Raw genomic sequence first — 22030 nt, 5'->3', positions numbered from 1 at the left:
GTGTGTGTGTGTGTGTGTGTGTGTGTGTGTGTGTGTGTGTGTGTGTGATACGTCGTTGCGACACGTGCCAACGAACAAGAACACGATAGGGATTAAACTAATTGTAAGATTAGTTCGCGTCATCGTTACTTCTTCATTTTTTGCATTTTTTTTTGCTTTCTTGCGTGTCTTGTTTGCGTGTTTTTTTGTTGTTTTTGTTTACTTTAGGAAGAAGGTACTTGAGTACACCTTGGCCTGAGATCGAATGACTAGCATTTCCGGTTGTTGTTTGCGCCACTGTTCTGGACGCGCAAGCGGTCTTGCCGGCGGGGACGTCTGCCTTTAACGCTGAACACCTCCGTCAGTTTGTTGCTCCTCTCTAGACGGCCCCTCTTTAGCGCCTGGGTAGACCTCTTCTCGAGAACCTGGACAAATTTCAACATTACGTTACTTTACTTTTCTTTCTTTCTTTAAACAAAATTTCTCTGCTACAAGCAGTGGCTAAGAAAAAGTGTCTCTATCAAAGCTTTTCGAAGGAGTTTAATCATAGCTAGAGCTTCCGTGACAAGCTTCTGCCTCTACTCTGGACCTTTTTCATCAACGTTGGTTTTTTTTTCTTTTTTCTTTTTTCTTTTTTCTTTTTTCTTTAGCCTATACTATAGTTGCGAAGAAAAATGATCACCTTCTGCGCCGAGCGATTCTGGACTATCCTCTTCTCGGTGCTGACACGTCCGACGGCGGGTCTTCCGCCGTGAATAGAAGGTCTGTAAATTTCTTGATCGCTGACGATTCTTCTCGGTCTACGGTCCAACGAGGCTGCCGCCGTGGCCGGTACACCGGAAACGATAGAAGGTAAAACGTCTTCCTCGACGTCTCTGTTTTCCGATGCATCCGGCGTTGGCGGTGGAGTGTCGGGGGCGACTGTAAGAGTCGTGGCTCGGTATACGGACATGCTGGGATGCTCGATCAGCAGGTTCTCCAGCGGAGATGTTTCCACGTTTACGGGTCCCGCCCGTGTAAAACATGCGGGTGGCGTTACATACCACGACTCCTCCAGCGTCGTCGCACCCTCAACTGTGTGTCACAAATAAACCTGCTTTAATTCGGACATTCAAAGAGCCTTTCGGAAAATAAAAAAAATATAAAACTAGGAGTTATTAGACGAAAAGTTTCTGCTCTGCCAATACATCGATTGTTTTTCAAACAAGATTACGTCCATTTCCATTTCCATTTCCATTTCCATTTCCATTTCCACTTCCACTTGCACCTCCACGGCGGAAAATTGTACGAGTAACGATTAAAATAGAGAACGATATTTGATTTATTTGATCTCGACGCGTTCTCGAGCATAGACGCGCCTCATTGTCGATTTACGCTTCGAATATATGTATGTACGACGGCGCGGGTCTAGTCTCCCCAACGTGAGAAGCAGTCAGTCAGACAAGCAAAGGGTTGACGAACTTTTTCAAATTTCTCGAGCAACGTTCCTTTGAAAAGGCCGTTCCTGCTAGACGTACCAGCACGGTCAATGAGGATCCACTCATCGCCCTCAACCTCCACCTGATTGAGCCTCGCCATTACTGGAAGGGACTCCGGGGTTTCGTTATTGGACCCTTCCCGAGAGTCCTGCGTGCCGGAGCCGAAGATATTACCTCCGAGTAAGTAGTTTGCCAAGCTGCTCAGCATCCTGACCTTTTTGCTCTTCAGCGCCTGTAATGCCAACCAATTGTCGGATAAAATAAAATATTTCACCATAAAACTCGATGTTTGACGCGTTTCAGCTTCCGATTAAAATAAATCGATCGCAAATATCATTCGTTCTACCATTCGTTCAGGATTAAAAGTCATGCACGCCAACTACATTTAGCCAACCAACAACGAAACAAAATTGTCCAGCAAATAAAGATTGTTGCTGGATCGGGCATCAACTCATTCGCGTCCGTCGCGTCGTATTAAGTGAAATGTATGAAATCCGAGCGAGCGGATATCCGTGCGATATCACGGACGCGACCAAAATTCCCGATGACGTACTAAAACGCCAGTTCTGCCAGTAAGAAATAAGAGGAGAAAAAGTGCCCTTAAACGTCCATAAACGTCCTGCTGGAAAGTAAAGTAAGAGGCTTCGAGAACTGGTCCTCGATCAATTGTATAACGAGGAGAGGTGTAGTTTTTCCAATGTTGGCGCTTTTGTTTGGATAACATTGGCCAAGGATAACGCTAACAATGTTTGGTAAATAATCCTCGAAGCAAAGTAATGTATAGGTCACAAGGCTTAAGACCTCGAAATTCTTGAGCGCTATTACAACTACATTCATATTATAGTTACAACTGCGAATACGTCTAGACGCGGAAAGTATGTAGGTACGTACCTACTATACACGAATCCATCCACGTGGTACGGAAAGTGCGTAGCACGTAGGGCACGGCTATCGGGCCCACGGTCACCGTGTTGTAATTATTTCAAGCCCGTTACGCGTCGCAAATCGCAACTTACACGACGTTACCGTTGGCGTTGTTGAATCGCGTAAGAGGCGCTCTTACTGGCTGCGTCACGTTCAACACTTGAAGTCTCGCTCGTATCGTACGTAGTGGGACGGACGATCACCAAACGAATCAGTGGTTGTGTTGCTTCGCCAAGGATCACGAGTAATTGCAAGTATATCGCCTTGCAATTATTTTACGATCGTTGCGCAATCGATAAACGCGTGAGAACGCCTCGTTGAGAAATTCTCTATGAAAATGGAGTACCGAAAATGGAGCTCGGTGAAAGGCACGAATTTAAATAATTTTACTCTGTTTGAGCAATAATTGTGTTAAAGAGTCGCAGGTTGCCGGACCCATGAATTATTGGAACGGACATGATCGCACAACGATACGTAACAAATGTGGATCGGAGTCTGTTGAGGCTGGACTAAAGGGTCGCACAGATTACTCTGACTTGACGTGAACCCGCGTCATAAGACGCATGATATGAAAACCTAAAGGGTCGCACAGATTATTCTGACGTGACGTGACGTGACGTGACGTGACGTGACGTGTTTCCACGTCACGTCAGGCACCGTGGGCTGACGTCAGGCTACGTGAGCCCACGTCAGACATGAGAAATTGTCAGAAATAATGAATCCTTCGATAATTCTTAGTTTATGGCACTTTGGTTACTGAGGTCGAACGATATTAAACATTTTTTTCCAGTACAAATAAAGATCGTGCATAACAACAATGATACTAATAATTATTCTTATTAAAATTCCTTAAGATCAGATTTAATAATTTTATTTATTATTTCAATATGATTAATCACTTCAAGTACATGAAAAATTATGTTTTTATATTTAATATGCTGTATTTTATGTCTAATCAAATGCATGAAAAGCTGACAAGAATGCAGTTTAAATAGAAATTATTTCATACTTTTCACTGCATTTTCTCATACTTTTATAACCAATTATATCTAGAACTGCTCATAGAAATTACTGGTCATAGAAATTTATATAAATTAACGAAAAATTATTTTATACTTTTTAGTGTAGTTTTTGTTTTTTAAATTAGTTTATCTGTTAAAAATGGAGAACAGGTTCCTAGAAAACACCCGAGTCTTGACGCCTTTCAACGCTCACAAAAAATGTAGTAGTTTTCATGTGCTCCTGACGCGTCAGAACGCACATTTCGTCAGATAGCATCAGCCCACGTCACGTCAGAGTAATCTGTGCGACCCTTAACAATTACAAATATTCCACAGTGCCATGATGTTTGTGTTTAGTTTTTGATCAAGCTAAAAATTTGATAACGTGACTAGGAAAAATCGCAATCATCTGCAACGACTACGTTTTCATCCACGAATAACGCAAACGAGTCATTTCACGCGAAATCGAATACTACTTACAGTAGCCAACGACTTACCGACCACTCAACTTGTTTCTCTGCAAGGATGCCGCATTATTTCAAATGTTACATCTACATACATCTATAGTATATTCGATAAGGCTCTTTTATCATTCTTTTACCGTTTCGGCTCTTCGTTATCACATTTAGCCTGTATATGTATAAGCAGTTGCCTCATCATCCAATGGTCCTATTAGAAATTAATTATTTGTCTTGCGTGCAAGCGGCACACTTTGCCGTAGCTACATACATACGTAAGTGTTCTCGATCCTGTGTCATTCGTTGCGTTGTTTCTGGTACATATTCTACATACAACATGTGTATATGTATATGTATATGTATATGTATATGTATATGTAACACGGCACCGGTGTTGTTCAAGTTGATGTTGATCTTGATGTCGACTCGCCACGACGACATTTATTTATTGTTAAACGTTTCTCGACGTAATTATGCAATACCGATGGACAACGGTTTAGTTTTTACACCGTTTGTTTAAAGGTACAAATCCTTCAAGTATGCTGGATTCAAACGCAACGGAACTAATAGACTCGTTTTGCAACTTTTCATCTCGCAAAGTCAGTTTACATCGATACTTGACAAACATTACGTAAATTGTTTGTCTAAAGCTGTAATTGTAAAGCACGCTGGTACACATTTCACATTTCCTTTGTTTTAACGAACACGAAAGAGAATGTGTTGTGCAATATGATCTCTCTCAGGAGAATCGGCGCGTCACGGATACGGATATGTAAATACCTATGCATTTCTGTATTACTGTATTTCTGTATTTATGTATGTGTTAAATCGATGCGTTAACGTTAAAAGACCGATTAGAAATGAAAACGTCGAGTCAGAGTCACGTACATGTATGTCTGTATGTATATGAATGAACGCGCGGTAACGAACGTGTTAAATCGATGCATTAGAATATCGAGTGCAAGCAAATATTTCGTGTCTTTTAGGGAGAAAAAAATCTAACGACATTCTAGACTGTTTCCATGTAAAAAGAGCGATGACGATATCTTTGTTACTTCACTGTTAATTACCCTTCTCACACGTGTATTGTTTCTTCGGTAATCGTTGGTGTGGTCGATGGAGACATAGTGTTATCTCGTGTTCCTTTTTTTTTTTGAATGGAGATATATCGCGCGAATAACGACTGCTACCAGTAGATAGAGCATCGGTTTCACTCCTTCCTCGTGAATCATAATCAGGCTAATCATGCTGGGTACCGTAGGCTTTATCGGTTGCGTCAGAAGAGTCACTGATTTCATCGCTCGAATTGTAGCTCGCGTTTCTGATGTTACGACTGAACATTGTTCATTTCAACAAACGATTGCAAACGTAATCTACGAAGCAGAGTATTATTCGCTGAAATAATCCTCTCGAAACCAATTGAAAGCATAGTAGCGATCGCCTAGTTATATATCATATATTGGACCAAGAAACTCACTGTTAACACTGGAATGGTGTTCTTTTTAGCCGTGACACCGTGACAACCGTGATAATCATCTGCCGTGATCCCATCAACCTAGTCGTTTAGTTTTCTCCTTGATCGCATTCTTGCCGAATAAAATAGTAAAGATAAACTATTTTCTGTCGATATAAAAAAAATCAATTTCGGACACGCTTTTCATATTCTCAAATAAACTAACTAAAGTCATCGCAACTATATCGCAGTCATTATATATACATATAGTCGCGGTAAAAAGCGTTTTCACGTCGTATCGTGACTCGTAGACATGACTACCGCGCAAAAAGCAATGACTCATCAGCCACCGAGTCGATCCGAGTTCCAAAGGAAATTAGGTAATTACACGAGCATGTTGTTGAATTTTTATAAAAATACAAGCGGAGTTATCCTCTCTGGGTATCGGAATCGAACGTTAATTGCGTCTAAAATTTGCCTATGTCGAAGGTGTAGCGTCCGGCAGAAAATCAAGTTTGAGAAAGGTTGTTTCCGCCACACGTGAAGAGTGTTTTGCACCGTTTGCGTTGTTTGGTTTCGGTGTCGTCTAAATTTCTTACAGTCTGCTTCTCTTCATCGGCATCGGTTCGATTCTAACGGGATCAACGCAAACGAGCGATCATATGTACGATACGTCACTAGTCAAGCTACATATGTACAAGTACATACATATAAAAGCTAGCGAACTTGCACGGACTCGACGCGATGCGATGCAATGCGATACGATGCGATGCGATGCGATGCGATGCGATGCAACGCGACGCCACGGAAAGATGGTCGAATAACGTTCTCTCTCGCATAGATAGACTCTTTATATGGAATACAAAGAGGAAGAGACTCTTGGAACCTTTTCCATCGGCCATCGAGGGAGAAGCATCGACTCCGGGCTCGGTCACTCGCGGTTAGAGATGGACAGAATTTTACTCGAATCATTTTTCTGCTCAACGTGAATCGAATCGAATCATCGATCCGATGAATGCAATTGTCCAATTCGCATCGGCGCGAATGCGTGCCAAAAGAAACATTTCCGTTTTTATCTTGAAAATTATGTAACCATCGCTGACGTTAGTTTACATAACAACGCACGTTGGTATCTGGCTCCGTTAACATTTGCGCAGAAGGTGACGACCAAGAAAATTGGTAGAGAAGCGATTAACGGGGTCAATGTGTTTGCCGATGAAACGGGGAAACGTGCGACGTATACAACGGTGAAATGACTAAAACCAGTTTTGTTCGTTCCGAAGAGAGCGAAGCGGGAAACGATAACGACTATGATGATGAAATTTCTATACAGGTTTCCATATAGTTTCTAATAATACGGGACAGCGTGGCGCGGCGCGGCGCGGCGCGGCGCGGCGGCGCTGATCGATGGAGGCTAAAATGGGAGATCCGCGAAACTTTGAACTTGAACAAAATTCGTTTGAAAACTTGACGAATACTGTTCGAGAAAGTAGCTATTTGAATCAACTCGACGAGTTTCAGTTTCAACGATAGAACGGATAGAACGATTGCCAACAATTTCTTCCCTCTGAACTTGACTGATACAAGTGAAAAAGGAACATTCGAGATACACTTAAAAATATACTGAAACAGTGTTGTTGATGTTGCAGTGTAGTAATGTTACAATTTTCTTGTACATTATTTCGGAAAGCTTAATCTTTGAGATAGACAAATATGTATGTACCTATCGTGTAAACGGAATATTCTCAACTTGGATTCGTTTACTCGTTTACGTTTATTTTTAAGCAAATCGACTCCTTACTGGCTAAACACCTTTAGCGATAGTTTGTTACCGATCGACCAGTCGACAGTCGCAGTGTCGCCAATAAGAGGATTTCGAAGAACAAAGAGCAAGATAGTTGTACGTGAAACAGAGTAAGTAAGAGTTATCTCGTCGATACTGCCAAGTAATCGTTCGTTTGTTCAAAGTAAGTTGGAGTAAACAGAGTCGTTGGAGGAATCGTGATGGAGCAAAGAATCGAAAGAAAAGAAAAACAAGAGGGACATGATTGGTATCTAGCTCTATCCACGGATAGATAAAAGGATGTATCGGGAGGAAAATAAAGGGCATTGGCTCACGCACCGTTCGCGAATCGACGACATTGCACAATTGACGTTCGATGAGAAAACGTCCAGACAAACGTTGTCGATGTTCCTTGGCGCTTGTCAGAAATAGAGCGTCGTCGAGCGAAACAGGAAGACGGCGTACCGCACCGCACCGCACCGTACACCTCCAAACTGCACCGCACACCACACGACACCATCGAACGACTTGTACTGTACAAGTTATACACCATTGCCATTGCCCTTGCACTTGTAACAATCCGTGCACGATCCGTCGATCAAGCGGTTACCAAGCGGACTCCTGTACTGCATTGTTTCGATCCAATTCCCCACTACTATACATATGTCACCTCCTTCCCTCTCGTTGGCATCCTTCGTGCTTTATCGCATCGACGTGCACACAAAACACGGCTTCGTTCCTCTCCTACTTGTTTGTACTTGGATCCTGACCGCGTTACAAGGCCACTCTGCTTTGCTTTGCTCTGCTCTGCTCTGCTCTGCTCTGCTCTCTTCCTAATATCACTTTCACAAACGCGACGACTCCATAGCGTTCTCCGTCGATAAGATTCGCGAAACGTCACGATCAACGATATCATCGTCCAGCAGAATTTTACGCGACGGATAATACGTTACTTATGGAACAACGACGTCCCTCTTTTACGTTGAATGGAACAACAAGCTACAAAGCCAGTTGTAGGTTGTAGGTTGTAGGTTTTAGGCAGCTATACGACACCCTGGTAGATACCAACAAACACCGTGTAAAAACACAACGGGATAGTTGTTACGTGGTCACCTAGTGCTAAAGCGTAGCTCAACTTTTCTAGGTAATCAATCAAACGGGAATGCTTCCTGCGTGGGTACAGTTCTCGACGAAAAAGCCAAGTTTCCTTGTACACACGCGAGCTGCCAGTGACAACGACCTTGATCTCGAATTCGCTCGCTCTCTCGCTCTGTTTCCTTCGAAAGAGGGACAAGAAACGAGTGGGCAACCTCGGGCAGTTTTTCTTCGATGAAATAATAACGTAGTTAAATGGAAAATCCGCACACTGCATCCCGAACGGTTCATCAGCCACTCACGTACACTCACACAGCAAACACAGACCCATTCTCAGTCGTACAGTACGAATCGTACATTAGGCCTGCGATGTATCGTTGGTTCCCTCTTTCTTGTTTGTCGCACTTTACACTCACGGATACATATCGAAGATAGAGGTAGACAGGCCAGATAGAAAAGAGACCAAGAGAATATAGGCGAAGAAGGAAGAAAGGAAGGAAGAAAGGAAGGAAGGAAGGAAGGAAGGAAGGACACGTCCGACCTTTTATCACCACTGACAAAACGCCGATTGTTGGCGTGTAGATACATATATGCAATATCGAGACTCACGGGATATCGTTGACCCTCGTTTCGATTTCGACACAAAAAGTAAAAAACAAACAAACAAGAAAACAAAAAAACCAAAACAAAACAACGAGGAGGAAAAGTGTATGAAGTAAAGGATTCACTCGCCTGAACAGTGCTGCGTGTGAGGAGCCGTGGTAGCAACTGCCCGCAGTAATAGTCGTCAGCTGATTTCGACTGGCTGGCTGGGCAGTCAAGCCAACGCGAGGGGCGAGAGCAGAGGTATGGTCTTGTTGGTGGGGGAACGAGATGCGGGGAGGGCTTTTATAAACGATATCAGGGACGTAGTATCGCGTTGCGAGAGGCGCCCGTGCCCTTTCGAGCATCGATCACCTCTCGGCAAGCTCGGTCGCTCTTTGGCTATCTTGAAAATTTATTTGCTCTCGTATCTGGAAGAACCAGCCATCTCGATTTCCTCAAATAACCGTTACGTGATTTTATCGTTAATGTATGATCAATCGATCCATCTTCTACGATCGATAAACTCTCAAACTCTTTTCTTATACATATGTATGTTAATGTGTATACATATACATATGTGTAGATACATTGTTTCCGTGCATACCGATCCGTCGGTTTATCAAAAGAAAATCTGTCTTTCGACAACTTGAGAATAATGCAAAATCGTTTTCTCGTCTGGACAAAATTGCAAATTGTACGAGATGAGAGTAAGAACGAGAGAACCATGAAATCGTAGCAAATGCAGCAAGTGGAAAATCGATGCGTGTCTCGGTGTCTTGAAACTTGGAGCTGCCGGTACAAGCCTCTCGTTCTCTCGCATAAAATATGTACCGCGGTGATATAATGTAACGCTTAACTGCTGTTATTTATATTACGCGTGATATATGTAGATATCGTTACACCCCGCGAGACCAGACAACTACTGAAACAAGAAATATTAATCTTCTCAATTCAATTGATCCTTTATATACATATACCCATTCTACCGTTTACCAAGTATCGTGCATTTATACATATTTCTCTCTTACCATTATTTTTCTATCGTTAACCTACCAACTTCCAATTTATTATTAAATAATCATACGAGTATGTTACTGTGTGGTTGCTTGTCATTTCCAAATAATTCCACGTTATCTTATACATCCGCTGGAGTAAAAAGTACATGAACGTCACAGTGCCATTGCAGCTACATTTAAAACAAATGAATATTAAATTATTCAGCTGTCCTCGAATTCCAGCAAACCGGAGAACAGAGCGAAAATATTTCTGGTGATTATTAGTTTCATTTTGATCGTCGGCTCGACTATGATAGTAGTTTTCACGTGCGTACGCGATGGAATATTTGTATTAACGTCAGCCGACGTAACTTGAACGTTTCGTAATTTAACAAAGTGCTTTTATTTTAATGGGCATACGTATATGACACGAGGCGGCTTGGGGTAAGGGTAACGATCAACAACCAACAATATAACAAAGGGCCCGAGAATTCATCGATTCACCGGTGAGCAGTAATCATGGGTGGGGGAACGCTCAGCTGGGCGAACAGCTGCTGCTGGCCGCTGTTTAATGCTGGTATACTTGGAAAACTTCCTTTTTACCAACCTTTATTAAACTTTTCTACTTTCGAAAGATTCGTACCGTTTCTCGAGATCGAATATCGCCGTTGTACAAAATAAACCATCTATTCCTAAGAAATAGTTGTTTAATTATCGCTCGCTACTATATTTTCACGGTATAAAATAGTTTCGCTTAGCTCGCAGCGACATCGTTGCCCATAGTGGCAAGATGGCATCATATGTAGCACTGTAGCTATAGCAGTGCTTCTCATATAATAAGGCGCTATCGCTACTGCTGGAATCACCGAACCCAATGTAACAAATAAAAACACTTGAATCCGGCGAAAGTTTATACCAATAATAAAATAGTTGACGAATAAAAATATAATATAGTCAGTTGTTAGTTTATTACCGACGCTTACAATTAGTCGATTTAATAATTATAGAAATAAGCTTTTATGTTGTTACGAATGATTATTATTTACATCATGGAAATGCTATGCGAATATTTCTCAACAACATAAACTCTTTTGATTGAAATTTTTCTTTGGCATGTTTTCAGTATCACGAGCACCGCGTCTACATTTGGCACATATTATTGAAAACGCGAAATCATTTTGCCAACAAGCAATTTCTACATGCTGAAAAATTACATTTCATCTGTCACGTATAAATAAAAACGTCACGTTAAAAAAGAGCAACAGATACCACACGTTCAATAATTGTCGATTATTATAACGACAAAGACGTTCGATTAAAAATTAAGGAAAAAATTAATTATTTATCGGTATAGTGTAATATTTGTGTAATTGTTCATGTATTAAATATATATATCAATAGTAAACAACAATGCTATCAAATAACCTAGTATTAAAAATAGTTCAATTTCATATAGAATTAAGATGATATTAACTTTGTATGTTTTGTAGTTTTTCCAATTTTACCATAAAATTAACAACTTTCTTTTTGTCAACTGCATTTTTCCAAACACCGTCAACCTTAAAGTATGATCCTATGATCATTGCATCAGAGTACATGTAATTTTCCATATTGCTTATCGTAACACCAGAGCCAATAAGGATTGGACATTTAGCAACTTGCTTAACTTCTACAAAATTTTCAGCAAATAAATTATAAATTATGAATTTATCATGTTGAACACGATACCTTTAAGCTCTGTTATATCAGCTGGGTCGCCAGTCGCGATTCCTGTCAGTATTATTCCATCTGCTAAGAAAAATTCTGCTGCTTTCACTGTTTCTGCTAAGCTTACATCGGAAGTGATAGCATGCGAACTATTCAGAAACAAAAGATCGGAAATCGTGAGATGAATAAAATTGCTGACTTTCTTTCTTATAGAAATACGACAAATCACCTATGCTTTTTTTTAATGTCAGCGAAACAAAGAATATCATTGGCATCGATCTGTTTTCTGTATCGCAAAAGAGGACCGGCACATGCATCTATCAAACCCTCGTCTGCTATATGAGAAAATACAAATCCTTCTATCCTAACGAACTGAAAATTGGCAGCTTTTGCTACAGCTACAGCTTCTCTGTTACAACCTGCTAAAATCTATTGTTATTTTTTTAATGAAAGTATATAACGTTACATTAGTTTATCGTAGACAATTTAATGTTTAGACATATACCTGTATGCCACATGGTATATTTTCAGGTAATATTCTTTTAATTTCTATACAGACTCGAGTCATCATCGATACAGTTTCAGGAGATAAGTCTTTGGATCGTACGTATGGAACATCGTGCATGTTTTCCACTAGTATACCATCCTTAAAGTAAAGCATGGTAAGTTAAAATAACCATTTAGCTAACTCACGAATCTTGTAGTTATTACACTTACGACATTGGAATCTCTATAAATTGTAGCATCCTCGACTGCATTGTTTATAATTTTAGTTGTATCGCCGCAATACAGTGGTGTCCCTGATAGTTGTCAATTTAAATTATTCGTTTAATAAATTAAAGGTTAATAGGTGAATTACTAGTTGATTAATAGGTGAATTTGATGTAGAATAATAAAATAATTTACAATCGTAATTAATGGAAAGCATAAGTTTTGTCAAATATGGTATATTCTTCAACGTATGAGGCGTAAAATTAAAATGAATAAAATTTCGTTACCAGGTAATCCACCGACATGCACCATTCCAATGATAGAACACTTTCCTTTTTGAAAAAATTTGTGAAAACGTAACATTTTCTCGTGATGAATGGAACCAGTTTGTTTAATTTGAATTGCAGTCACTTAGAAAAATGACAAGTTATAGTTAGAATACAATTGGGGATCCAAGATAACTGTGAGTTGTGTTTGTTTCTCAAGATATCGATTCTTTAATCAAAATCAGCTGTTCGATATGTTGAACAATACTACTGCTGTGTATGTGCTGCGTCTGACTGCGTCTGACTGCGTCTTTGTGGGCCTGTTGTTTAGATCCGCGGGGAATCCAAGCTCACGTATTAAAAGTTGGTAGAAAGTTTGCAGCGTCACGTCGCGTGGGAAAAATTCACCAAGGATTTCAGTTTCAACTATACGTTATATTGTTAAAAATATTAGCTTTACTCAATTGTTTGTTAACTTTTTGTATATAAATAGTAGACCTTGGTACTCGTGGAAGACAGTATAAATCATCAGTAATATTCAAGAACCAGTGTTGATAGGATTTTAATTGAAATTAAATGGTTATGACCGTTTTTCGACGATTAGTAAGTGGCAACACTTTAATTTCGGACCGGTGGCGACCATCTAGCGGTTGATCATGGAAACCCCGGTCGGTAGTAGGATAACAGAACGCAGGTGGAGATCTACGCTTGAAATTGTGCGAGAGAGAAAGGTATACTGTGTGAGAAGGGTAGAGAGCACCGAGGCTGGAAACGGCAGTGCGCATGCGCAGAGTATACTCATTTGTTTATCGATTGTTTATCGATTATTTACAAATAATTCATCAACTTTTGCATACACAAATTAAAGCTTAGGCTTCTAGGAGTCTTCCCCTATAAGTGGATTGAATCATTATGCACTATTTAAATAGTTATAAACCATTTAAGACACGCATAGTTCCATAATAGTTCTGACTACGCCACCTGTCATTGCAATTATCGTTAATTAATCAGTATTAGATACATAATTGATGGAGTTTGGTACTCGTAGAAGGTAGTTTGGATCCTTGGCAACATTCAAGGACCGTTTTCGGTACGATTTTAGTTGTTATTAACGACTTGTCAACAAATTTTTTGTCAAAGACACGTTACAACTGTCACCACTGTTGGCCGTACTGGGGCACCGTCTCCAAAAATTCTTTATAACTATTTCGATTCAATAAAAATCCTATGGAAATCGTTCCTTGAATGTTGCCAAGGATCTAAACTACCTTCCACGAGTGCCAAACTGCACCAATTATATACAGAATATTGATTAATTAACGATAATTGGGATGACAGGTGGTGTAGTCAGAACTACTTTGGAACTTGTGATGTACCTCGCATAATCGACACGCTCGGTCGCACAATCTCCACGGACGAATTTATTTGGAAGAATTGGGTGCCAGTGCCAAGTGCACTCGTCCGTTACTTTCGTCCTTCCGGCTGCTCTACGGAGAGCGAAAGTCAGGGGACGTTGAAAGGGGAAATAAACTTTTGCCATGCGTTCTACGTTCGCTATGCATTAGATGCTGAAGCATCACGGCTGCGGCAGATGCCACGCGCGCGTTTGTTCCGTCAGTGTCGGTCAGACTCTCAAACGCGAACGTTCTTAGCGAAAGTGTTCGTGTTCCATCAACACCTGCCTATACCGATCAGTTTCCAACAAACACATTAATTCTCGCTCCGAAATTAGTGTCTCGAGAAATGATCGATATCAATATTATATCAACATTCTTGATTAGCGTATCTCGACATTAGTGTTTCTTAATCATTGGATTAAGTAGTTTGCCGTGTATATAGGCAATGTTGTTTGCGGTCTCTGAAATGTGTAGTAAACTGTTCATTATTGAGGTCTGTTCAAGTACCGCTAAGACGCAACAATAGGACAACGTAGTTGTTCTCCATGTGGTGCACGGTATGTCGACGTTAGTGTTTTTGGATCATTGGATACTTGAGGTGAAATTGCAAGTGGTCCATGGAGAATAATGTAGACTGTTGATGACGGGACAACTCGCGTGTACGACAGAACGACGAGGTATAAATTGGATAATTGCGCGATTCTTAAACAGGAATGAGACGTAATCGTGATTCCGACGAAAGTATCGTGACAAGGTTGACGCTTCAAGTCTGCAAAGAGAAGATTTTGGTTCCGTAGATGCTGAGAAGCGTTGAATTTCCAGTGTGGCATTGTCGTTGATGTACGTGTACGCGCGAATCTTTACTTGGGCATGGGACGTATTCGTCGGTAGCACCGCGTTTCCGATGCAGCACGTGAGTATCCGAGTTTGAATCAGAAAGTCTTTTGTCGAAGTAGTGCCAACCGACGACATTGTTCAGGCCAAGCTTTTTATTTAACGGAAGATAGAAATTTGCTTTCAACCGAACTCTACATTATACAAAAAGTTTCGAAAATTAGTTGAAAGTATTTGACACGTGTTTCGTTGGCTCGAGTTCACGTTATAATATCATACATATTACCTACCCCAGATACTGTTCGATAATCCGTACGTCTAAAAGACTACTACTTGCTACGGACCACGTGGATCACTTTCTGAATTGCCGGACGTAACCGAAATCGAGATTAGAACGAATTGATGCGCTATACACCATGCCAAATGCCATGCTATCCCGTCAAGTTTACGGAAAAGGGAGCAAAAGATAGGGCGGTCGTGTAATTAGATTCGTAACTAATGGGTAACGTTGGATGAAAATAATTGCATTATCGCTTAATGATGCACCGATACGACGCAAGGTGAGGTGAGGTGAGGTGAGGTGAGGTGAGGTGAGGCGAGGCGAGGCGAGGCGAGGCGAGGCGAGGCGAGGCGAGGCGAGTACCTGGACTCGCACCGGAAGCTATCTCGAATGGTGACGATAAACTGGTATATCGACCACGAGATGGGCCAAGTAAATTTGTTTACTCTGCAGCCGGGCATCGTTTTAATCCACATTTACGGCTGTGAACGGTTCCTCTTTGACGGCATAATATGTAGTTGAAATGACAAGTTGTAAATGAAACGGTTATCAAAGTCCTTGAAACCGATCGCGGCTAAAAATTGCTTTTCGAAATGTCTTGGACATTTGCTATGCAAACTGTCCGCTTGCTTAGTTATCGGTGTGCTTAGAAGACAAGAATATCGGACAAGAGGGGACTGAAAAAGAAGATTCCGTTCCGCTGTAAGTTTACTATGGGATCGATAGCCCTTTAAACCCCATTCAGGTATCGCGCTCACGTTGTGATATGTACATATATACATGCATGTATATGTAGTATATACATGTATGTATAGGAAAGGAAGCATGTTGGGCTGAACGTTTCTTCCATAGAAGCAGTTCGAAACTCGAAAGTGGAAATACAGAGACGTCGTGAACCATTCTTAGAGGAAAATCTAATTTTCCACTCTTGTTTCCCTTAAGATCGCTTCTGGTCCCCTGTTTGCTTGCTTGTCGCGCTTCAAATGCGAGAACCAGATGTTACCTGTTATACATTTGTAGCGTACCGTTGTCTACAATTTACTCTCGATATTTTACTCCCGACTACTTTACCTATATAAATGCAAATACTATACATAGATACGTAGATATGTCAACGGTATGTTGTTGCAATTTTAATTGGAGACTGTACAAGTTGTGTACTCGTTAGACGTTTCGCTCGATTAGAATATCGGTTAGTAGATAAGTTAGCTTACAATTAGAAATTGTTATTTTATTGGAAAACAGTAAAGTTGGCATTATTTCCTCGTGGGATGTGATCGTGGAGAGTATGATATTTTCTCGAATTTTACAATATTATAGGTGTACATGGAACTCGGCTGATTATATTTCCAACATTGTAAACACAAAGATCGTCTGGTGTAGTTCTGCTGCCAGAATGTTAGAGTTGAAAAGCTATCGAACAATGGTGCCTTTGGGAGAGCTGGTTCTGTACTAGACGCCGCGTAATAATTCCGCCGCTAGCATTCCGTCCAACTTAATTTGCGCAAGATCGATCATCGATGTACATACTACGTTCGCGATAAACTCGCCGTAGAATTTCAATTGAAGAGTTTCCGAACGTCTCGCGTATTTACTTTAATCACGATCCTGTTAAATAGTTTCACCCATCTTTTTGATCAAGCGAGCTTGGAAAACGACATTGTTTATTTTCAGTTGTAAATTTGTTTTGTAGAAAAAGTTTACATCTTAACGAAATCATTAGCTAAGCTATCGATAGTAAAGGGTTTTATGATTACGCGAGAAAAAAGAACGTTGCGACGAAATGTTATTCTAATAAAAGCACTGGAGTCGGTAAAAACGAGCCTCGATAGATAATCAAGGTAGGTTGATTACCGTATAGTATACCGCTACTATACATATATAACTATAACGGCTTACCTGAAATAAAATATCGATCATCTTCTTAAACTAGAAACTTGTGAAAACTTGTAGTTCATGGGCGCAGATTACTACAGATTCGAGACTTTATTCGCATGAATTTTCTCACTATGGGTAATAAGCTAATAACCGTGTTCCGTAAAGTCTGCGAGAAAATAAATTTCAGAGAACAAATTGATAGTTTAGCCGTAGTTTAAATGTTGATCTTGTCCTTTGAACGATGTTAGCGTTTCCGGAACATCCGATTCGGTTTGCTTCGATCCTCGCATTCGATATGTTCCTATGTGCTGCGCTTATTAACCGCTTATTAATGCTTTCCGCTGCCACGAAACTATTCGTAACGTTTCTAAAAAGCGTATTTTTGGACATTTGGAAAACAGTTTGTGTATTTCGGTGTGTCTTTGTATCATTCACAGTCTCGTAAGTTAATTAGAAATAGAAATCCTATGTACTTGGACGGTTACTATTGCAACCATTCGTCGAGCATTTCTTTTCAGAAGGTTCTCGATTTAATAACAATTTGAAACTGTCGTAAGATATCTCTGGTTTAAGTTTGCTCCTATATCAAGAGTGACGTGCCCGCTTTTTCACAGAACAAATAAGGAGGAAATAAAAGGAGAAAAGACAAGGAGAAATCTTTCATCGCGTTTGTACAAGTCGTTCCATTTTTCTGATATATCCGACGACGCGCGACGAGACGCGTACAAATCTACAAATGCCAGCCTTCTTTATTTCACACGGAACTTGCCGGCTTTTCATCTCGAGCCGCATTTTCCGCGACAATCAAACACCCTGAACCAGTTTTCCATACTCGAATGCGGTGTACTTTGCACATATGTCCGAGTCCGAGTCCGAGTCCGAGTCCGAGTCCGAGTCCGAGTAAACAGCGAAATCGCGTGCCCGAGAAGCTCTTTCTCCTTTTCCTTTCTCTCTTTATGCGAATATGTACTGCATAATGCGCAGCTTCGATCTACGATAACGATAAGGAGAAAAATCATAGTTGGACCAAGTCAACATTTCAACATTCTTTACCGTTCGTAACTTTAAACTTTAAACAAAGGAATTGCGAGCACGTGTGTCTCATATCGAGAATCATTTTTTGCGTATAAGTGACATTCATTTCACTTTGTCACTTACAGTACTAGAGAGAGTGCAGTGCAATGTTTGTCGTATCGCGGAACACAAAGTTACGAAGCTGCTTTAATCAATTTTAGTGGTTGTGTAAATGAAACACGTGGTTTACACATTGCGAACAATCTGAAATCAGATTTCGGAGAGAATTTCTCTGGTTTAGGAATTTCGTAATTGCATTCAAAACCGGCCGCTTGTTCCTAGATGCCATGAAATCTGTATTTGTTATATGTTAAATCACAGATTCGTCATACCGAAGATGGTCGCACATTTGAAACTGATAATAAATTAGGCGAATCAATATATGATAATTACCGTGATACGCCTCGATGTACTCTGATTGACTACGATTTACTTCGACCTATGTATAATGTATAATGTATCGTAGGAAAGGAGTTTGCTATTCAAACGTGTATCTATAAATATTGTATACGAGTGTTGTTCCATTCCCTACGGGCTACTTTTTTCCGAGAAAAAGGATGCTTTACAGTTTCTGATCAAAAAATCACTGAATTCCTCTGGGAGAAATTTCGCCCTCCAGTGCCCATTTCGATGATAATGAACCCAACAAGGACACTGTCCTTGTATCGATCTTTACACGATCGCGTTCGCGTATTACGATCAATCTGTACACTTACTTATTTAATCATATTTCATCGAATTACGATTTATCGATGGTGCGTCATGATCGGCCAAGTTCCAGATATCCTCGGAACAGTTTCCTCCGTTGCGCTACAATGTACATATGTAGTTTGTCTGAAACATGTCACGTGGTTCGGAACATCTATCCGGCCTGTTATCGATCACACGAATAAATATCAAGTTCATTGTCAGAGGTACGAACATTTTGTTATTAGGATTTTTCGAGACAAGGGATCAGAGAGAACCTGTCGCAGAAAGAAAAAATGTGGCAGATGGGCTGGCTAAAATCGATACGCAATTAACGCTCGAGGCCTGTGAAACAAAAGGACAGTCATAAATCGTATCATGTATAAATGCAATATTTGTCATTGTAAGCAAACGCGTACAACGCGAAAGCGAGTTACACTCGTTTACACTTTGACTGATTCGAGGAGTTGAATCGTTTAACTGTTTGCAGAAATTGGTTAGGCGTTAGGCAAACAGGACGTCTCCGTTGATACGTATACACGTCTGAAGGTAAATGTCTTTCTCTATCCGACTAAATAACGAATTAAGCGATTTATTCCAAGCAAATTTATACCGGGGATAAGAACACATTTTTTTTCATCGAAGAATGCTTTATTCGACTACAAACGAGCTTTTAACCTTCGTCTATTCGTTGTTGATGAGAGAAATGCGCAATTCTCTCTTTTCCCTTTCTCTCCTTCCACACACTTTCGTACTTTCTCATCCATCAGACTCCAAAGGCTTTATTGACAGTGCCGAGGATGGATCGACCAGCTACGTTGGAATAGAGAATCGATAAGAAACTATGTGGGATTTTGGGCGTAAAGAGTGGTGATAAAAAAATGAAGGAGCAACGAGGACGGAAAGTAAAATACGATTTGCCGGATTCGCATAGAATAGAAACAATGTTAACGTAACGATGGAACAACCGTTGGCAGTTGGCAGTTGGCAGTTGGCAGTTGGCTGTTGGCTGTTGGCTGTTGGCTGTTGGCTGTTGGCTGTTGGCTGTTGGCTACCTGTTGCCCGAACTCACGGAATCGATAGGTCTCCGCGTGGGAGAACGGAAATAACGCGAAAACTTTGTAATCGGGTACAGGATGTTCGTTAAATTCTAGTGCGCAAAAGCATGCGGATGGTTGGACATTGCGTCGTCATTTGACGACCTAACGCGAAACGCGTTTTCATCGAAAAGCTATTTAAAAATCCATTTGGACATTTACGATCCAGATTAACGATTTACGCAGTAATTTTACTGCGCAGTCGAGTAGAATATACGAGTACACTTGTATAGCCAAGATTTGATCGTTTCACAGTGTACGGAAATTTAGTTGGAGCCAGCGGAATAAAACACCGCAAGCAAACCTGTCCCTGTGACGAGTAATTACTCTATTCACAATCAGTTTCACAACTCGAGAAAAACAAAGTTTTTAATGGAATACCGTCGACCGTATCATTTAATTATTTAAACAACTACAATGTAAAGTTATTAATGTCGAGGGGAATTTAGTTATCGAACGTGGAAAGAAAATTGCGCGAGACATTCTCACGGAGGTGTGTTTCACTCTTGAAACAGCCTTTGCTTGTCTCTTTTCTTAACGGATACCGAGGCTTTGCCTTGACCGTACATCAGCTCGCGACCTTTTTTTTTTTACGCGACTGATTTTTTCGAACCAGCGAAGAATCGCGTTCTCGATGACACGGAACGAAGAGGTTCCCAAGGGCAACCACGCGACACAAGCCGGAGACGTCGAGAATCCCAGTGACTTTTCGCTATCATATGTCACCGCATATTTTCTCTCAGCATTTTCTTTACTACACTCACCACCGTACAGGTTCGTCCTAAATCAACTAAACCAAAACACACGAATAATTTTTGTATTATTCTTGTGGGATCAACGGTGGGAGATACAACGGACGATTTTATGCAAAGGAAAAATACTATATTTAATAAACGATCGGTGTTACAACTCAAGGTTCGTCGCGCTAAACTCGGCTGACTCTCTCGGGGTCTCGGGCCCGTGTCCTTTTGTCTTTCCTTCTCGCACGCGCTTGCCACACACACTCACTTTGCGCGCGTCGCAACAATTGCCGGTGAATCAGTCAGCACATTATCATTTTCCTCTTAATTCGTTGTTCAGAGCAAATAACGTTATTATCATCATCGTTAATTGACCGTTTTTCTTTTATAGACTGTGGAAATTCAGGTACGGGTAACCAATGAGGTGCCAACATCGGAGGAACACTTTGTTGAAAATGCATTACTACCTTGGAGAGCAATGCCGACCCCCAGCAGTCGTACCTCCCCGTCAACTCCGACGAATCCGCAGCCCCAGTATTTGTCACCGCATGTTTTTCAAGGAAGAAACTCCCTCTGTTCTGCAAATGGTAAAACTGAATTTTCTTTTGTACGTATGACAACTTTGCGCGCTGATAAATTGGTTCGAATCGTTGTTGTATAGCGGTGGACCGATATCTCAACTGCTGTCGTGGACCGATAACCTACGCTAAATCGGTGCGATGCACTCCCAGAATAGAAAAAGAATTGAATTGAATCGAATTAATCGCAAAAAATGTTCTCGATGACGATATAAACATGGATACGAGAGTGACGATATGTTTGCTTTGCAAAGGCTATGCCTATACGATACATGTACATGTACTTTATTGTTTTTTATTAGAACCGTTTAGCTATTCATTAATTAAAAAAGTATTTAATGTGAAAAACAACGCATTATTAAACATCGGTTTAAACTATCGTAGCTGTTTATACTGTATTTGTAAATAAAGTATAACAGAGAAACGTATAAATAAATAAATGTAATGGTTAGATCGGCATTTCACGTGCAACTACCTCTGGAAACTAACAACTCGAAATTCATCGTTATCGTAGTCTCTGGTTGGCAATTTGTTCAAATTCATTTCTATTCCCGTGCAGCCCATCTCTAATAGTATTTCCTACTCTGTGGAGATAGCGTGGGGTCGTGCAGATTTACGAAAACCTCTTATCCCATCGTTGTTACAGATTACACGTTGCGCAGAAGACGTCCAATGACACTTCGCATCGGGCCACGTTTGAGTCTTCCAAATAAAAGTACCTCAGCCCCGACCACCACCATCGATGGAGAATGGCCAGCACTCGGGTAAGCGATGATTTTTTTCCTCTTGGTCCTGTCTGGTATCGATTTATCGCCAACGCCAAACCGATTAACCGATACTTGAATGTACCGAAAGGATCGCTCTTGTCTCCTATTTCCTATTTCCTGTTTTCTGCAACTTGGAGACGTTCTTTGGAACTCTGTAACAATTCGAATCTTGAACGTACGCAATGCGCTTGGACGTTATCGCAACGACCGTGATATCAGTTGATAACGTCGTCTGTTTTACCATTATTCGATTCAAGGATTTT

At 40.8% G+C, this 22030-nt stretch overlaps 3 protein-coding genes across 7 annotated transcripts in view; 1 reads left to right on the top strand and 2 right to left on the bottom strand.

Annotated features, from left to right (window-relative positions):
* Positions 1-8983, bottom strand: part of LOC128892862 (tumor protein p53-inducible nuclear protein 2) — a 9000-nt gene extending 17 nt beyond the window's left edge. Inside the window, exons 1-4 of one of the 3 annotated variants that reach the window (XM_054153473.1) lie at positions 8904-8983; positions 1497-1689; positions 662-1053; positions 1-404 (exon numbers count right to left, since the gene is read on the bottom strand). The exon at positions 1-404 is cut by the window's left edge and continues 17 nt beyond it. In XM_054153473.1, the coding sequence (XP_054009448.1) occupies positions 249-404; positions 662-1053; positions 1497-1665 (717 nt within the window). In that variant the 5' untranslated portion in view covers positions 1666-1689; positions 8904-8983 and the 3' untranslated portion in view covers positions 1-248. Of the gene's footprint in view, positions 405-661; positions 1054-1496; positions 1690-5317; positions 5372-7415; positions 7659-8903 lie in introns of those variants that run through there. The other 2 variants (XM_054153475.1, XM_054153474.1) reach the window with 2 other exon arrangements.
* Positions 8984-9119: 136 nt separating this feature from the next.
* Positions 9120-12719, bottom strand: LOC128892860 (uncharacterized protein F13E9.13, mitochondrial). 3 transcript variants are annotated; one of them, XR_008461191.1, is made up of 7 exons: positions 12457-12719; positions 12176-12258; positions 11964-12104; positions 11688-11887; positions 11480-11607; positions 9785-10607; positions 9120-9678 (listed from the first exon to the last, which is right to left on the bottom strand). XR_008461191.1 is itself a non-coding variant. In XM_054153471.1 (6 exons), the coding sequence occupies exons 1-6, from the start codon at positions 12530-12532 to the stop codon at positions 10459-10461; spliced, it is 777 nt and encodes a 258-aa protein (XP_054009446.1). In that variant the 5' UTR covers positions 12533-12719; the 3' UTR covers positions 9120-10458. The 3 variants fall into 3 exon arrangements, 2 of the variants coding, with proteins under 2 accessions (XP_054009446.1, XP_054009445.1); XM_054153471.1 differs by having other exon boundaries at positions 9120-10607; XM_054153470.1 differs by lacking the exons at positions 9120-9678; positions 9785-10607 and adding an exon at positions 11103-11420 and having other exon boundaries at positions 12457-12714.
* Positions 12720-14127: 1408 nt separating this feature from the next.
* LOC128892866 (uncharacterized) lies at positions 14128-21768 on the top strand. Its single transcript, XM_054153478.1, has 3 exons — positions 14128-14745; positions 20814-21009; positions 21647-21768. The coding sequence occupies exons 1-3, from the start codon at positions 14671-14673 to the stop codon at positions 21766-21768; spliced, it is 393 nt and encodes a 130-aa protein (XP_054009453.1). The 5' UTR covers positions 14128-14670.
* Positions 21769-22030: the final 262 nt, after the last annotated feature.

Source organism: Hylaeus anthracinus, unplaced genomic scaffold (assembly GCF_026225885.1).
Source record: "Hylaeus anthracinus isolate JK02 unplaced genomic scaffold, UHH_iyHylAnth1.0_haploid 2, whole genome shotgun sequence".
Taxonomy (NCBI): Eukaryota; Metazoa; Arthropoda; class Insecta; order Hymenoptera; family Colletidae; genus Hylaeus; species Hylaeus anthracinus.
The sequence above is the reverse complement of the archived record's forward strand: the minus strand, read 5'-3'. Positions and strand labels throughout refer to the sequence as shown.

Bases quoted from the DNA above. Each gene is read 5' to 3' on its own strand.
- LOC128892860 (XM_054153470.1), bottom strand. From the start codon at position 12,532: ATGTTACGTTTTCACAAATTTTTTCAAAAAGGAAAGTGTTCTATCATT. The intron at 11,888-11,963 runs GTATATGTCTAA...AAATAACAATAG, and splicing joins ATATACCATGTGGCATACAG to ATTTTAGCAGGTTGTAACAG. The intron at 11,421-11,479 runs GTATCGTGTTCA...AAAATTTTGTAG, and splicing joins TGATATAACAGAGCTTAAAG to AAGTTAAGCAAGTTGCTAAA.
- LOC128892866 (XM_054153478.1), top strand. From the start codon at position 14,671: ATGTACGTGTACGCGCGAATCTTTACTTGGGCATGGGACGTATTCGTC. The intron at 14,746-20,813 runs GTGAGTATCCGA...TTTCTTTTATAG, and splicing joins CCGCGTTTCCGATGCAGCAC to ACTGTGGAAATTCAGGTACG. The intron at 21,010-21,646 runs GTAAAACTGAAT...TCGTTGTTACAG, and splicing joins CTCCCTCTGTTCTGCAAATG to ATTACACGTTGCGCAGAAGA.